General features: G+C 35.7%; 1 protein-coding gene across 10 annotated transcripts in view; it reads left to right on the top strand.

The window, feature by feature from the left end:
- Window positions 1-18,595, top strand: part of Nrxn1 (neurexin 1) — a 1,045,218-nt gene that overhangs the window by 871,170 nt on the left and 155,453 nt on the right. For all 10 annotated transcript variants that reach the window (XM_048352955.1, XM_048352948.1, XM_048352950.1 and 7 more), the window contains one exon: window positions 13,192-13,363. In XM_048352955.1, coding sequence (XP_048208912.1) covers window positions 13,192-13,363 — 172 coding nt within the window. The remainder of the gene's footprint in view (window positions 1-13,191; window positions 13,364-18,595) is intronic.

Here is an 18,595-nt window from a genome sequence, read left to right on the forward strand (position 1 = left end):
ATTCACACTGCTTCCTTTGCCTGGAAAATTTCTGTGTTCATTATGGATTCCTTCTCATCTCCAGCTCCTCAAAAAGTCTTTACTTAATCACTCAGTCCCTCTCTGACATCCTACTGTTTATCTTCTTGGCATTTGGCATGTGTTCTATGCTAATCGAAATCTTAATATGTAAAGAAATACTTTGAGACTCAAGCTCCTAATGGCAGTAGCACTATTTGCTTTTTTTTGTTACACCGTCTCTACAGTTTTATAGAATGGCAGAAGAATTGTAAAGTCTGTGATTTTTTTTGAATGGGTCAATAAGAAAATAAACATGGGTATTAAACATCATGCATTAGGGTGGCTCCAAAATTTTAGTAGTATTTGCACAAAAATCCCTGCAATCAAAGGAAATGAATAGATATCAACTCAACCAACAATGCACACTTTAAGTTTTCTGAGACATAGGAAAATGACCAGAAGTTTTGTGAAGGACTCTGTAGCTAAAAGAACCTTATAAATATTGCTTGATATTTTTGTGGCAGTATTATGGTTGTGTTGTAAAAATAAAGCTAAGTCACCATCATTCGAAGCTTCAGCATTGGAATTTCCCATGGATTCTCTTCTGAAACTTCTGTTGTGTAAAAATTACATATATAAACATATATTTATTTGTAGTGGCTGCAGGAATTATGGCTTAACACTCCAGGGAAATAGAGCCTTGCTGATTCTAAAGCAAATAGTCTGATGGTGGCATTTTTGTTCCCATGTGCATACATTTCCCGGTTTCTATGTATGTCAGACAATAAGTTCTGGCTGAGAAGTCAATAAGGAAGCAAACAAGAAAAGAGAAAGGAACTGTCAGCTGTTTTGATGGAATGCATTTGATATTAGGGCTGTGCTTGAGGCTTCTACAACCCAAAATAGCATCATTACAAAGTCAGTCCATCAAATACCCTTGAAAACATCACTATTACATTTTTTGCTTGTAAGTCATGATTAAAAGAAAGATTTTTTAATTGGTGTCCCCAAATAAATTTAAAAAAAATTGATGTCACCTCCAGAGAATTGTTTCCATACCAAATTATAGTATCTAGTGTATATTTTTTTAACAAAAGCATTAAGGTGACTGGGAATGTGGCTAAGTGGTAGAGTACTTGCCTTGCATGCATGAAGGCCTGGGTTCGATTCCTTACCACCACATAAAAAGAAAAAGCCGGGAATGGCACTGTGGCTCAAGTGGTAGAGTGCTAGTCTTGAGCAAAAAGAAGCCACGGACAATGCTCAGGCCCTGAGTCAAAGCCCCAGGACTGGGAAAAACAACAACAACAACAACAAAAGCATTGAGAATAACTCATTAATCTCTTGACAGGTTTTCATGTTCTGCAAAGATTAAAAATATTACAAGAGTCAATTGTGTTTTATCTATGGCCTAGTTCCTAAGGTAACATTTACCATGAAGTGGACTAAAGTTACTATCAAAAGAGTGTCTGACAACATTGTGCTCTGAGCTTTGGAAGTTTGGTGTATTCAGACAATAATTGTGTAGTTAGCTGTCCATGAAAATGATGGTATTAAGATACACAGGTAAATAAAATTCACAATCACAAACCTCTTTGGTAGGAAGAAATAGTAATGCCAAAATCGTCCCTGCACAGACCAGTTCATAGTAAAGATTAAAAATAAGTCCAACAATGATACAAAGACAAGGAATTTGACCAAAGTAGGAAAGTAAACATCATAATTTTAATCAGCACCTGAAATGTCTGCTATTTAGTCTTCTAAACAGCCATAGAATGTGAACAAAGTAAATTCAAAATCCAACTAAGGAATTTTAATCTAACAATATTTAACTCATAAATAATAACAACCAAAACAATCTTTTTCTAATCAGCCTACTGTAATTTCAGCAAGTGTGGATATAACATGAACCTTAGTCATATAGGCCAAGTCTCCAACAGGAATTATTATCTCTGATAAATGACGAATGCTATGTAGGACAAAATTAATGCTTATTTTTTGCTGTGTTTGGTTGTGTGCTTCTATTTGAAAGAGGAAAAGCTTAATAATGAAAAATATTCTTTACACATAAAGACATTGGAAAAAAATAAAGACATTGGAGTCTAGAGTTTCCATTTTCTGATTACTGTTTTAGTCCATAGGGGTACAAAATTAATGATAACAACACAATGACCCTGACTTACCTGATAAATCACCTTTCATCCATTGTGTAGCTGTGGTAGTTCCACACAGAGGTTGGCTTTTCACACTATGGGAAATGATCACAACAAAGGTTCAATGTACCTTTAAACCATGGCTACTACACTGGAAAGCTTTAAAATAGTTTTACAGTGCTTTCTCTGATATCTTTATATCAAAGAGAGAATAGGTACTCTAGTTCAGTTAATGTAAACTAGGGATATCAAAATATGAATGTCAGAATTCTGAACCCATTTACACTTACACTAACTGAGTCATTTTGTCAACTAATACCATCCCAACATTATCTTGATTCTAAGTTTAATTTTATGCAAAAAGTTACAGTAGAATGAAATAGAAGTATTGAAGTATTATCATATTATTTGACAGAGCTCAGAATCTCTGTCTGCCTCTATCTGTCTCTTTGTATCTATCTCCCTCTCTCTCAAGTGAACTCAACAACACCTTTTCATTTATACCACCAGGTTCTACATCTTGACCAAGAAAAACTTCTTACCAATACAAACAAATCTTTCCATTTTTTCATCATCGCTGCAGACAGAGGCTTTAATTTCTTGTGAGGGACCACATAGGTATCACTAAAGATTTCACAAGTTACTGACATATCAACCCAAAAGAAGATCTTCATTCCCTTCCCAAATCAGAGACACACCAATTTTAAAACAAAATAACACCCAAGCATTCATCGGTTTTATAAACTTAAAAAAAAAAAAAAACAACTAATAGAAACCCAAATTCAAGCTTGTATGTTGGGTATATTCCAGAAAACGGATGTAGTAATTTCTTGTTTTCTCGTATTGATTTGTCTTCCTCTGAACTTTTTCTTAGAACCATGTTATCAAAATGTATGGGGAAACAGAGGGTCTGATTAAACAGTCTGCATTTTGTATACAATGAATTGTAGCACATTTCACCCCACATGTGAGCACAATTAGATTTTAGAGCCAACTAATAAGTAAACGTTCTGGGTTTTGAATTTCAGCCTTAGCTTCTTCATTTCTAAAATAGTTGTCTTGCCACACAATTCTTTGGGAATCTTAATGAGATATTATGTCCCCTAGCAACAATGATATAACTACATAGTTAAACATTAACTCACTATGAAGCTAAACTTGTTTTCCAGAAGAAAAACAATAATACAGTAGCAGTAGTAATAATAGACCACAGGGGCCTTGCAATCATTAAGTATGCTAAAATAGATGTGTTTCCTCATTTGAAAATAGCATTGCATGCAAATATTTTGGAACTTAATAGTAAAAATGGTTGTACATATTGTGAGTAAAATGAAAACCACAGGACCATAGGCATTAAAAGAGTAAGTTTTACTATGGATTACATTTCAATTAAAAGCATTAGTGTTTGGGAAATTATATAAATGTAGTATATTACTTATAACCTATTAGAACAGTCTATTAGAAAAATGCCATAATTAATACATAATTTTCCTACCCCCAAGGTGCTAGAGGGTTTAAACAGCCTATGTTTGAGGGGTTAAACAAGCTTATAAAAACTTCTGCAGGAGCCTGTGAGGGAAGACTGTCAGTCTATTGGACTGTCAGTTTACTGGACTCTTTAAGGACCAAGAGGGAAGTACAAGTATTTGGGAGATAATGGCATTTCATGACAGAGTTTCATAGACTGAAAAAGCCATCATAGTCTGTAGAATTAGGGCATATTAGAAAATACACTGTCTTTAGTGAGGCCTTTATAAGGAAAATGAAATTTAAAAAGTAGATTCCTTAAAGGGATTATTTCTGCTGTGTTATTACCCTCAATCTTTTCCCACTTCTAATACCATATTTTGTGCCCCTATGAAACCCATTTATATAGAAAGATAGCTTCACTGTTCAATAGCTCTTTACCTAACTCAATCTCTAAGGCCGCCTTTTCACCAAAGTCTTTCTGAAATATCAACACAGTTAAAGTCATTCCTTTTGAGACAGTTCCACCAACTTGGTCAGATTCTAGTACTAAGACTTACTAGGTTTGTTGTTTAGGAGAAATCATTTAAATTCCCAGGTGGGACAGAGATAACGGTATTTTCCTTCCAGGTGTACTGAGCGCTCTGAGTATGCTGACAGACAAGGTAACACTGTAGATAACTCAGTACAGCTCTGATATTTAGGGACTTGAAAAAGTGGTAACAGAAAGAAAAACAATAGCCCCTAGGTGATGTTTGGGCCTCCACTGGCCCTAGTGCAGGCTTGTCCTTGCTACATAGGAGAGGCTTCGGAACACCAGGCAGACCTCTCTCCTGATGTTCCTGGCTCCCCTCAGACACTTTCTCGGCTCTGTGGTAGGGATGACGTTTTGCTTGTGTGGGTTATCTTCCCAGTTTGATCAAAAATGTCATTGCTAAAGACAGGAAGTCACCACTAGCATGTTTCTACTGTCTTCACAGCTGGCCCAATGTAGGGTGCATACTCAACAATCAATGTTCATAATTTAATTAGATACAAAAAGAAGATAGTATTCAATAGGAAAGGCAGAAGACAAAGCAAAAATGTCTTATATTTGAAACCATGGTGCTTTTTTGTTTGTGGGAGGGACAGATTATTGGCAGCCCAGTACCAGGTTCAAACAAAAGATGACACTACTATAGCTGAGCATCTAGACTGATAAGCACACATTTTTACTAGCCAGTAGGATCTGTAAGTCTTTCACATATGTTTGGGTTAAATAATTAATTAGAAGAATCAGTGTATTGATTCCGATATGAGAACTGGAGATCCTCTTAGAGTCCTTGTACAGTTGCCACTCCAGCAACAGTAAACCACAGGCCCAAATGTGACTCTTATTACTTCAAACCTTCCTTTTCTGGTAAGGATTCATCTCCAGGGGGCAGAGCATAATATCTGGCTGACTCTGGTTTCAATCAACAATGTAGATTTGGACCACGGAAGTTATCCTGGATTCTGAATTGAGCAGTGTCACAAAGGCATTGTTTTTGTTTGTTTGTTTGGTTTCCCTCTGAAGTGGGACCCTAGAGTATGGTTCTGTGTCAGTGCTCAGAGCAGAAGCTTCCAGAACATAGACAGGACTTCCAGCTATATTTTTGCCCCATTTAGGTCCAGTCTTTAGGAACTTGGTTAACAAGTACATAAAAGGAAAGACTTTTTCATTTTTTTATTGAGCTCTTGTCCTGGGCATCATTGAGCAAAGACCTCTACAGAACCCTAGAATAAGGGAAAGAAAACAATGAACTAAAGTTTAAAGTGGTGTATCTGTATGCTGTATAGAAAAGTTAAATATTTTATATATACGTGTGTGTGTGTATTCTGCTTTATCTATTTCAGCTACACAGAGATGTGAATATGACTGTATCTGTGTTGTGTTAGGTTCTTGCTTGAAGTATGCCCTAAATATCATTATATATTGGTTCAAATGAGTGCTGTTTCACACAGAATTAGATAGGGCACTAAATTGCATAGTTACTTCCTAGAACTTTCAAGTGCCTTCCTGGTGTTGTATTTCATGGTATTTCTTTTTAAATTGGTTTAATAATTCTAATCTTTATTCAGAAATGAGCTTTTGTGGAAAAAATCAATAATTACCTTTGTCACTATTTATTTAATGAATCCATGGAAAGACTTCATTAAATTAAAAATGCCTCATTACTGATATTCTTATAATAGATTTTTGAAATTATGGTATGAGAGCGTTATTCATTTCAAGGAAGAAAGCGATAATACAGAGAGATCACTACATGTCCAGTGTACCGACTGCTGGTTTGCTAATGCAATATTCATGAGAATGTGCCCAAGACAATCATATTTAATCCTGGAAAATAAGAATACAAAATGAATTCATTTAAATTGTAATTATCCATTGGCAAGAAAGTTTAACAAGTTTTATTGTTTATACAATTGAAATGACTTAGTGTCCTGTCAACATGTTTTCAGGAGATTATTTTGAGGAGATTTACAGTTTCTGAGGAGAAGCCTAAATGTTGATCTGAAAAGATATGCTTGATAGTAATATTAATATGAAAATATTAGTTTTCAGGGGAAAATGACCCTTGGCTATCACTTATATTTAAATTGCTTGTCAAGCACTTCATACAGTTTATACTGGAGTACAGCATGTCCTAAGTGGGGAAAGACCTATTATATAGTTCTACTTGAGTGGTATTCAGCTTTATGCTAGCTAACTCTGAAGGATTTAAATCAATAACAAGTTACAGATACTGAAAGTAGAGAAAACAAGTCAATATATCCAAGAATAGACAGGCATCATTTAAAAATCAGGAGCTCTGTAGAAATCATTGAACTTCTCTGTTTCTTAATTATTTCTTTACTGTGTTGCAAAAAAAAAATCAGATCCTGTAAAACCTAGGAATGTTTGCACCATAGCAGATGAGCATTTTATATTTCAAGTGCAGGACACTGTAAAAAAAAAAAGTTAAACTTGCAGAACTTTTTTGTGAGTTTGGATTTTTTTTTTCTTAGCTTTGGCATTGTGATGGCTCTGTTCACAGAACTTAAATCTCATTGGTAAATAAAAGTCTGAGGAAATAGATCATGGTCTTGTTATCAGAATAAGTAAGAGGCACATGTACTTTAGAAAAAAAAACTCTCAAAATAGACAACTCCTGCATAACAAATGCCTTCATGTACTTGTTACATGACGAAAGCTGCTACCTAGGATATAGTGCATACTTGTAAACATGTTCTGAAGAAGAGTTCTTCCTGACCCCCAAGGAAGTTCATGGACAGTCTCAACATCACTTTGGTTGCAACTGTCTGGTAAGATCATTTGTTCACTTTTAGATACAATAGAGTTACTCAAATTCAGTTCTGTGCCATAAGAAATGCTTCAGGTAAGCCTCTGTGATAACTCTGCTTGAGGCACACAAGAGATTCCACCTGTACTGAGAGGGAAAACACAATTGAGTTTCCTTTTTCTTCTGTGACTGTCATTCCTTCCTTTCCTCCTTGAATCCTCCAAGGAGGAAGCAGGTGAAGAGGGACAGAAAAAACCTTACTTGTCTAACACCGTAGCAGTCATCTAGCTGGGGGCTCAGCCAAGACTTGAAGCTTACAGGGTCTAGAGGGTGAAGTTTCAATTGAGTGTTTTTATTTTTTGTTTGCATTTTTTATCAACAAAGTAATGTACAGAGGGGTTACAGTTACATATGCAAGGCAGTGAGTACATTTCTTAAAAGTTTGCCTCCTCCTTTGCTTTTCTTCCATCTTCCCCTATCCCTGTACCCTCCCACTCTCCCCTGAGTTGTACAGTTGGTTTATAGCATATTGTCTTGTAAATAGTGCTGTTGCATTGCTTTGCCTTTTACCCTGCATCTCTCCATTTTGGTGTTCCCCAACCCTAGTTCCGATAAATGTACAGACAATACCAGTGTACCAAAGTCAGTTGGTACAGGGGTAAAAGCATGGGAAAGAAAAGCATGGGAAAGAAAAACTGAAGGAAAAGGCATAATTTCATAGGGTACATTGGAAATAACAACATCAAAGATAAACAACTTATTTCCAAATCTTGTAGTTCATTTCACTTAGAATCATCTTATGTGATCATATATACATTGATATTGAGCTATTGTGTTCAAATGAGTGTTTGTAGACTTGTAAATCCTAGCACTAAAATCCCCTTACCTAAAATTCCCTCCAAGAGGAAGCTTGACTCTTTCACATGGTCATTTCAGGTTCCTACTTCGGCCATTGGGAATCCACAGTTGCAAGACTGTTCCAACTTCTTTCCACTGATTTCTTGCCTATCTTTCTCCACCTCTTCAGGGGCCCTGCTAAACAATATCCAACAACAAATCTGTGCTGGGTCTTGAACTTCTGATCCACAGGTCATACACATGGGTCCTTTGTCTTAACGAACTCTGGTACACAAGTGGTCGCAGGTATGGTAGCTGTTTTGCTCTGTCATCAGGGAGTCAGTCAATCATTCTCCTTGGAGATGTCTTAGGGTAAAGAAGTCTCAGGTTGCCAAGGACAGCAACCACTGTAACCAAATTCTAGAAGATACACATAAAACTTCCTGAGATGCTCCATTCATTCAAATCTCTTCTCCCTGAAGTTGAGATAAGGATACACTAACCTTCCAGTTGGGAAGGACATTGCCAATCCTGACTGTATTCCAAAATTTGCTTCTAATTATCAGTCTGATCTTGACTTTTTTCTCCTGTTTGTTGTTGTTCTTGTTGTTTGTTTGTTTATCCTTTGAGCCCTAATAGTATTCATCTCAAGGCTTCAATGCTTTCCAGGAAAGAGCTCTAACACTTTGAGCCACACCTCAGATGAAACCCTTTTTGTTGGTATATTTTTGAGATATCACCTTGCTTGTTCTGAGCTGGCCTGGATGTCCAACTTTCTCTGTCCAGACAGGACTTCAACAATTTTTGCCCCTGGAACCATAGTCCTCCCTATTTCAGCTTCGTGAGTAGCTGGATTGCAAACATAAGCCACTTGGTCTAGTCTTTCTTTCTATTTTGATCATCTGGATTAAGGGCCCCAGGAATAGTTCTTAATGCAGTTCTCCTTTCAAGTCTGGATTAAGAAATTTTGTGATAGCAGAAGGAAAACTACAGGAACAGAATACAAGAGAAAAAAAAGTGTGTGGGGGGGCTACTGCTTCACATGTCATATGGAAAATAATTTTACAACAATGATATACCACTTGTTTCCATAACGTAGAGTTCATTTCGCTTACCATCATCTTATGTGTTCATACAAGCATTGCTATTGGGTTAGTGTGATCTTCTGCTATGACTAACCTAAACATGTACTAATTCCCTATGTGGGAAATCATAGCATCCGTGTTTCTTTGGGTCTGACTCACTTCACTTAGAATGATTGCTTCCAAGCCCTTCCATTTCCTTAGGAAATGGCAGTGTCATTCTTTCTGATACTGATAATACCTTGTTGTTAACTATTTAGAATCTCAAAACAGAGAACCTAAATTAGTTCTGTTCATATCTGAAATATATGCTTAACTAAAAAAATTACATTCCTCCAAAACAAAACCTCAAAGAACCAATAGCCTCTCAACAAGTGGGCTAAAGACTTAAAAAGAGACTTCTCTGATGAGGAAATGAGAATGTCCCAGAAACACATGAAAAAGTGCTCTACATCACTGGCATAAAACAAATGCAAATCAATACAACATTGAGATTCCACCTCACCCCAGTAAGAATGTCCTTTATCAAGAAAACTAACAATAAGAAATGTTGGAGGGGATATGACCAAAAGAGAACCCTACTTCATTGTTGGTGAGAATGTAAACTGGTTCAGCCACTCAGGAAAACGGTATGGAGATTCCTCAGAAGGCTAAATATAGAGCTCCCCTATGACCCAGCAGCCCCACTTTTGGGCATCTACCCAAAAGACCACAAACAAGAACACACTAAAGCCACCAGTATAGCAATGTTTATTGCAGCAAAATTTGTCATAGCTAAAATATGGAACCAACCCAGATGCCTCTCAGTAGAAAAATGGATCAGGAAAATGTGGTACATATACACAATGGAATTTTATGCCTCTATCAGAAAGAATGACATTGTCCCATTCGTAAGGAAATGGAAGGACTTGGAAAAAATTATACTAAGTGAAGTGAGCCAGACCCAAAGAAACATGGACTCTATGGTCTTCCTCATAGGGAATAATTAGCACAGGTTTAGGCTAGTCACTATGAATGCATAAGATGATGCTAAGTGAAATGAACTCCATGTTATGGAAAAGACTGTTACATCACTGCTGTAATTACTTTCAACATACCATGTGAAACCATAGCTTCTATTGTTGATGATCCTCTCATATCCCCTTCCTCTGGTTGTACCCGCACTATCACTGTATCTTATCTGAGTTCACTGGATATTGTATACACTGGTATTAGAACTAGGGAAGTGAAAGGGAATATCAAAATTGAGAGACAAAGGATAAAAAGACAAACGACTCCAAAAGCAATACTTGCAAAACCATTTGGTGGGGGAGAGGGAAAGAAGGAGGTGGGAGGGGGCAATGAGAGAGGAGGTAACAATTTGTACAAGAAATGTACAAGAAATGTACCCATGGCCTAACATATGAAACTGTAACCTCTCTGAACATCAGTTTGACAATTAAACAAAAAAAAACATTTTAAGTGGTAACAAACTATAAAATAAAACAATAGAGTGAATAAAAAAAGAAATTTTGTACTTCATTTTGTAAAAATGGAAACTGCAATCTGCTTTTAGACTTGTCACCAAGCTAAAACTGAAACAATCAAAAGCTCTCACTTTAACATCTTAATACAGTCACATTCAATTGCTTACCATGTATTATAAAATGATTTCAGGTAGACATTGATTGATCCATATTTACCAACCAAATGACAATATAAAGTCCCATGGTGCATGTATTTTAGCAGGGGAAATAAAATAGGTAGCAAAGAACCACAAGATTTACCAAATACAATCAATGTAGGTATAGACTCTACAGAACTCTTCTGCAGAGTGTTGTGGTGATTGAGAGCACAGACCCTGGACATAGACTGCCTGGGCTTGAATCATAGGTTTTTTTTGTTTTTGTTTTTGTTTTTTTGGCCAGTCCTGGGCCTTGGACTCCGGGCCTGAGCACTGTCCCTGGCTTCTTCCCGCTCAAGGCTAGCTACTCCGCCACTTGAGCCACAGCGCCGCTTCTGGCCGTTTTCTGTATATGTGGTGCTGGGGAATCGAACCTAGGGCCTCGTGTATCCGAGGCAGGCACTCTTGCCACTAGGCTATATCCCCAGCCGGAATCATAGGTTTTTTTTTCTAGGTGTTTGACCTTAGCCATGTTACTTAAATATTTTGTGCCTCAGTTTTCTAATCCAGAATATGGAGTCAAGAATACTACTTTCTTATGGAACTGTTTTGAGGAACACCACACTTCCATTTTATAAATCATTTTGAACAGTAAATGCATATGCCACTGTTAATAACCTGGGTCAACATGGGAAGAACAATTTTAATACCCTGTATGGACTTTGCGGATGTTGCCCTTGGAATTTACTATTTTTAATTTTCTACCATATCTCTCATTATCCTTATTTTTAAAAATATATACCATTGTAAGATATTTTTAGTCATTTTGTAGACAAATTTAGGTAATCGATATTTTTATAATTTTAATCAAAATAGAAATCTTATTCATGGGTTTACGGAGACTTCTTAAAATTTTTAGTAGTTTATCATATATTTGTATGCATACCTTAAGTTCTCATTTTAGCATGATTTCTATTTGTTCATTTTCAATAAATCACTTCATGAGGTATTTTCATATTTTAATGTATATATAAATTTTTACATGTATTATTACAGTTTAACATTACAGGAAATTATAAGAAAATCTTTTAAGAGATATGATGTATAGTTCATATACAAAAGGAAATATATTTTAAAGTCAACTTATCCCTCCAGCCTAAAGAAAATAAAAAGAAAAAAACAAACATTAAACTACTTTTTCATAAGAGAGCCTATAGGGATAGTAGATACCAACAAGGAGAAAAAGCAAATAAATTCAGGATGTTTGCATCAAGAGGACAATCAATGAGTAATGTGACAAATAATGTATTCACTTCCCTTCAATTAATGCAGTCATACCCATGACTATGCCAGCCTTCTTCCCAACAATGCTTCTTAATGTAACTGGGAGCATTATGTGGCACACGTAGTGCAAGAATCCAGCAAGGCAGGCTTCCAACATCCCCACTTAAAATTTCTATAGGAATGGATGACTGTTTGTCCTTTAAACTCTTTTCCCAATGCCATTTGATGAAAGGCTTGAAAGGTAGGCCATAACAGTGTGAAGTTCTGGTTTTTGACAAAGGCCTGGGATGCAGATATTCTGAACTGTTGCTTAAGGGCAAAATCACATGCTGAATTAGGGAAGTGAGGGGGAACATCAAAATGGTGAGAGAAAAGACTAAAGATGAACCAATGCAACAGCAATACTTACAAGGCAGTATGTAGTAAACTAACTGTACAACTGGTGGAGCAGGGAGGAAAGGTGTGGGAAAAATGAGGGAGGAAGTAACAAGTTTGACAAGAAATGTATTCAGTGCCTTACATATGTAACTGTAACCCCTCTGTATGTCACCTTGACAATAAAATTAAATTAAATTAAGTTAAATTAATAGGAAAAAACTGACTGAGCTCTTGATGGAGTTGTAGCAGCATGAAACACAAGCACGTGTTTCTGTTTGCCACCTCATGCTCTGAAATTCAAAGCCAAATGCTACAACTTTACACTTAGAATGCTTGGTACTGTTTCTTAGCACAATTATGATAGCTTGATAGATTTTTTTTTTTAGTTTCTTTTTAGCTTAATATATAAAAGAGGGAATGGACTCATTTCTAATTCAGTTCCATGAACTCACATGACCTCGATCAAGTCTTCCTTTGTAACTCTTATGTCATGGTTTCATTATCTACATAAAAAAGATGCTGAAGAAATTGTAGGCTGTTAGGCTTTGTGATTTTGTAAATAATGAGTAAGAAATTGCATTTATTAAATGCCTGTCATGGTGCCCTTTTAGAGTGATTTGATTTCCTACACTGTGAGCATTTGACACTTAATTCTAAACAGACCTCAATATTCTGCTTTTTTGCCACTTATTCAAAGGGAGAATTTCAAGTCTCATTTTACTTGTGAAATGGGGAGAGTGGACTAAAGGTACTGTGGTAAAGGACTTGAAAGGATGCGCTTTTGCACTGGTAGCTGGGCACCTTCTCCATGGCAGCCTCTGAGAAGAAGGCACCTCCGTTCCCTTTAAAGTGTGTCTTTAGGAAGATCATTTATCTATGAAAGAGATGTCTCAGATTTACTCAAATGTCAAAATTTTTGCCTCTTTTATTCCTACTACATGCAGTTTTTCAGAAGCAAAAATCAGAGGGAAACAGCTGTCATCCAGTGTCTGCCCTTAAATAAGATCTTGCAGTTCTTGAATGCTTACTGATCAGTCTGAGCTAATTCAGGTTTTTTTGTTTGTGTCTTTTCTCCTTTGTTCCAGCATCAAGGCAAAATTGGGGTTAAGTTTAATGTTGGGACAGACGACATCGCCATTGAAGAGTCCAATGCAATCATTAATGATGGAAAATACCATGTAGTGCGATTCACAAGGAGTGGTGGCAATGCCACGTTACAGGTGGATAGCTGGCCGGTGATTGAGCGCTACCCTGCAGGTATGCCAGTGAATGTGTATCTGGGGAAGATTTTTATGTAACACAAACTGGAAAACAAAAGCACTGTTTTGTGTCCATTTCTCCAAAATACGATTTTCTTAGAAACCATCAAATATTTATTGGACTTTAGAGTCATGTCAATGTAATGCTGTCCTCAACTGTGTTCTTGCTACCATTTACCAATGGCATTTTATAGGTGAACTTGAAGGCACATGCTATGTTTTGCAAAATCTAGGACATTAATGAAACAAACAACAACAAAAAAAGCACACATAAAAGGCACATCACATCAAAACTTTTTTTTTTTTTACTGGATCCTTGTATTTGAACAAAAGAAAGGCTTTGTCAAAAGTAACAGAGTTAAAATTTAAAACCAAGGGAAAGTAGATTATAACACCTTTTTTTTTCTGGAAAAAACAAGGCTAGAGTAATCCTTTGATGGTAAAGCACAGTTGGGATTCCAGAATCATGAAGGAAGAACAGGGGGCCAGTAGAAAGCATCAAAATCACCGGTAACTAGAACCACAGCACTGGCATTCAGCAGATAGAACATGTACATGGAGTCTCTCACTTTCATGTAACTATGGAACTCCATGAGGATTCTGGAAGACAAGTATCCTTTGTTACTCATTTGAAGTCTGCAATGATAATGTTTCCTATAGCTCACTATAACACAGTATAAAGAGCTAGTATAAAACACTTTTTCATTTATCCCAAGGAAAGTGATAAACAGGTGTATATACAATTAACTCCCTTATTACAACTACCTGCCCCATGAAATAAGTAATTTGTTGATACCACTAATGTAGTAAATATACCACAATGTTCCCTTAGTACTGACTCACAATAGGAAATGAAATGTTTGTGGTATTTCTCTGGTTCATATCATTTTCGTTCTTGAAGGCCCAGTTCTAAATCAGTCTATAAGATTAGTGTTTGGGATGTGTGTGTGTGTGTGTGTGTGTGTGTATTTCATATAAGAAAATAAAACTTTTATGTGCCAAAATGTGAATAGAATAATATGTTCAGGCTCTGTTATAATACTGTCAAATAATAAGCATTCAATAAATATTTCCCAAATTATATCCTGGGAATTAGCACATCTTTTACACAAGTATGTGAGCATAGTCCTTCTTTTGGTATCTGTAGTAGGATGAGGGAATGGAAGATCTAAAAGGAAATTAATTTTAAAATATATTACACATACAGCCTGGCTAGCACATTCCATTGCATTCACTGAAATCCTAGTACATACATACTTAACAAAAAATAATATCTACAACCACATTGGAATTATAGAAAACAGAATTTTTCCAAAATACAGATTTATCAACTCCTGTTTTCTGAGAGGAAGTCATTGCACTGGATGTGATGATAAGTGGGAAGGATAAAGTCTGGGCTTTGGACCAGGGTGGTATCACCTGTGAACTGTAGATTTGAACTTGGATAAACAACAATTCTTTCAACTGTTAGCATAGGGTGGCTTCTCATAGTCTAGTGTTCTTTCCAGAGTTAATGCTTTAAAAATCACTGGAGTTTCTAAAGTTTTATCAGCACTATCCAACGAGTTAACTTTAAGAATCATTAATGATTTCTGTTATTATCTGAGACTAGTAATGCTTACCTATGGGGCAAAAGAGGAAGTTCTGCTCAACATAGTTTGCGGAATTATGAGTAAAATAGTTAGTTGACTTTTGTTTTACATTGGTACTTTATGTTACCTATATATATATATTACACATGCAAAACACCACAGATGACTCAAATCTGGGGTGGAAATGCATTCCTTACATCTTAGTAAATCATTCATGTTTAATTTTTTTCTTTATTGTGCAACTTTACTATATACTATGTGATTAATAATTTTATAATTGTGTATATATTAGATACAAAGATAATTGTATGGGACCAAGACCCTGATCAGATCCCTGCTTTTCTTGTAACAGGATAATGTCCAATTTTAATACTAGTCATTATATTTTGGTAGTAGTAATTATTTGAGGAAATGCATCATGCTTATAGATGAATATTTGTTTAATACATATAATTCATCATTCACCAATTAGTTTAAAAAGTATAACAAAGCGGTAGTCACATTGTAACTAAAGGGCATGCCTTTAGAAATTGTTGATTTTGTTATAATCTTGACCAAAGATTCAAGTGCCCATTCATCACTGGGTATTTTAGGTAACATTAATAAATCAAGAATGGGAAAAGTTACAAATATTCTGGAGTTTGGACACAGCAAGGAAGAAACATAGCATTTGCCTGTAAGAAACAATATATCACATATGAGAAATGTTCATATAAAGCACACCAAAAAATTAATGAGGCTGGGAATGTGGCTTAGTGGTAGAGTGCTTGCCTAGCATGCATGAAGCCCTGGGTTCAATTCCTCAGCACCACACAAATAGAAAAAGCCAGAAGTGGTGCTATGACTCAAGAGGTAGAATTCTAGCCTTGAACAAAAAGAAGTCAGGAACAGTGCTCAGGCCATGAGTCCAAGCCCCAGGACTGGCAAAAAACAAACAAACAAAAATGAATGATATCCAAAAATGCAGAAAAGTCACCATCAAAAGTATTAATTAATGTCAGATGCTGATGGCTTATGATGTAATCCTAGCAATCATGAGGATGAGATCCAATGATTATGGTTTGAAACTAGTCTATGCCAAAAAAAAAAAAAGTCTGTGAGACTATTGTTTCTAATTTACCACCAAAGAGCCAAAAGTGGAGCTATGACTCAAGTGGTAGAGTCCCAGCCTTGAGGAATGAAACTGAGGGACAGCCCTCAAGCCCCAGGGCCAGCACACTAAAAAGAAATAAATAATCATCAGCTCTGTATGAATTTCAGCATGATGTTGAAAAAGGAAATGATTATGAAAATTTCAAATACCCCTTTCTCATGGAACTGCATTGTCCACAAGGCCATAGAGGCTAAATACAACTTTTAATTTGTGTTTTATAAAGATGAAAGTTTGTAGAACAAAGTGATTTTTAAATAGGAGTTCAATATCAAGGTCTAATGTATATCTTTTATATTGGTCTGTGGCATGGCTATTTTTATTTTAAAAAATTGAAGGGAGATGGTTATTATTTATTAGAAAAGCACCTGAACTAATGCTTTTATCACAAAATCCTATAATCAGAGAAGCAGGAGGGGACCAACAGTCTATATTTGGTTCCTTTTAAAGTGCCTGCATTGAAAAATATAGGTAATAAGGGTTGAAATTAGTAATTAAGTATAGCACTTAACCTTCCATTATAGGGTTTTGTGGTAAGTGCTTTTATATGAAGCAATTCATCTGTAGCAGCACTATACCTTTAATGAAAAACACCTAACACATTGGCCAGTGGTATTGCCCTGTAATTGTCTGGATGGCTTTCATCAGGAAACTAATTAGTAGAGGTAAATTTTATGCTCTTTTGGAGAATATAAGATATTCCTATACCCAACAGTTCACATTTTAGAATAAATATTGACCTTTTCTGAAGAAGATACCTACTTTCCATTTTGTGTGTGTGGAGCGAGGTACTGAAATAACATTGTGTGCAAACCATTTAAAGTTGAAAAAGTCATTTTTGCTGCATGCAAAGTAAAGCTTGAGAATACAATACATCATTAATTTCTTATTTGTACATGGTTACAGTTATGTTGCAAATTATTTCCCAACCAAAATAGAAACTCCTCTTTCCATAGCATCAGTTCACAAAACCTAATGTCCCCCACTTGCACAAACTCAAGGTTACTCTAAACAAATAACAGTAACCTTTGAAGATTAAAATATTGAATTCACTTGAATACCACTGAATGCTAATGTCTTTTAAAGCTACTCACTGTCAGATAGTCATTTTATTCCTAAACTAATACATTAGATCTAGAAACATAAAAAGAGCATGTATCATAGACCAGGCTTACAGTCTGTGTAGAAAGACTATTTTTAAATTAAAAATATTATACATAGAAAATATGAGAATTGTTTCCAACTTAGCTAAGAATAAGATATGAAATGGAAGTAAAGAAGGAAAAAATTCAAAAAGGAATTTTGGAATGACTAATATATAGTACAGAATGGAAAAAAGTAATTAGCTTAAGGAGTCTTTTGAAACATGTATTTATTTTGGTTGGATGACCCAGAAGAAATAGACAGTGAAAGTATTCAGGGAGCAATTAAATAGTCCATTTGTTTAAAAAAAAAAAAAGACTGAGAGAATAGGAATCCCTAATATAGTCCAATAAAAGGTATCCTATATCCTCCACTTTTTACTTGTTTTCTCTTTTCTCTTGTATTCTCCTACATATTTTTTTTTCTTTTATCTTCTCTAGCCTCCCTCTGTCTTCCTTTCTCTCTCCTCCCTCCTCCCTCTTGTCTACAGCACAGTAATTCTGCAGTGTTTCACTAGGAGGCACTAGATACCAGTGAACTAGAAACCTATGGTAGGAACCTAGTGAAATTAAGGACAATGATTATTGCCAGAAGATTTAGTCTGGCAAGGTCAAATGAAATGCCTTAACTGTCACAGTTAGTAGTAGAATTTGATTACTGTTATTTAAAGAAAGGAGCAACTGTGGAATGTTGTGGTGAGGACTGTGAGGATTTGAAAATAAGACAATAAGAAAATAAGACAATAAGACAAGAATAACTCCTGGAGACTTCATAAAAAAGTCAGCACGACTATATAATTCAGCTGGAAGCTCTTATGTGTGTTAACTCTAAATCATAACTATTTTCATTGGTGAAAGATAATAAGTTAGTTCATGTCTCAGGAAAGCCCTATTGATGATTTGCCTTTGTATTTTCCATAATTAGCTTAGATGAATTAATTTGTAAATTCAAGTCCCCAACAATGTCTTTGTTATTGAACTAATTTTTATGGAGAGATTTTTATTTTGACCCTGAAGTATGGATTAAATTTGGGAACTTTGGTTTCCCACATTTATATCTGGCTTGTTTTTACTATGGGTGATAGTTAGTAACTAAGAAATCTACTTCATTATAACCATAACACTTGTAAGAGCAAATAGTTCAATGTTCCGTTCCAGCTTCTTCATTGATCAAACCACCAAATAGAACTTTGGAAAGGGCATGCAATTTACTAGAAGTTTTTACTCTGCTAGTTTGTAGCTAAGTGAATACTATGCTTGGGGACATTTGCTTGTAAGCTACATACCTTCTTTATGTCTTGGAGAAGAAACCAACAGAGAAATTATTAGTATAATCTTGCAAAGCA

This window comes from Perognathus longimembris, chromosome 8 (assembly GCF_023159225.1).
Source record: "Perognathus longimembris pacificus isolate PPM17 chromosome 8, ASM2315922v1, whole genome shotgun sequence".
NCBI lineage: Eukaryota > Metazoa > Chordata > Mammalia > Rodentia > Heteromyidae > Perognathus > Perognathus longimembris.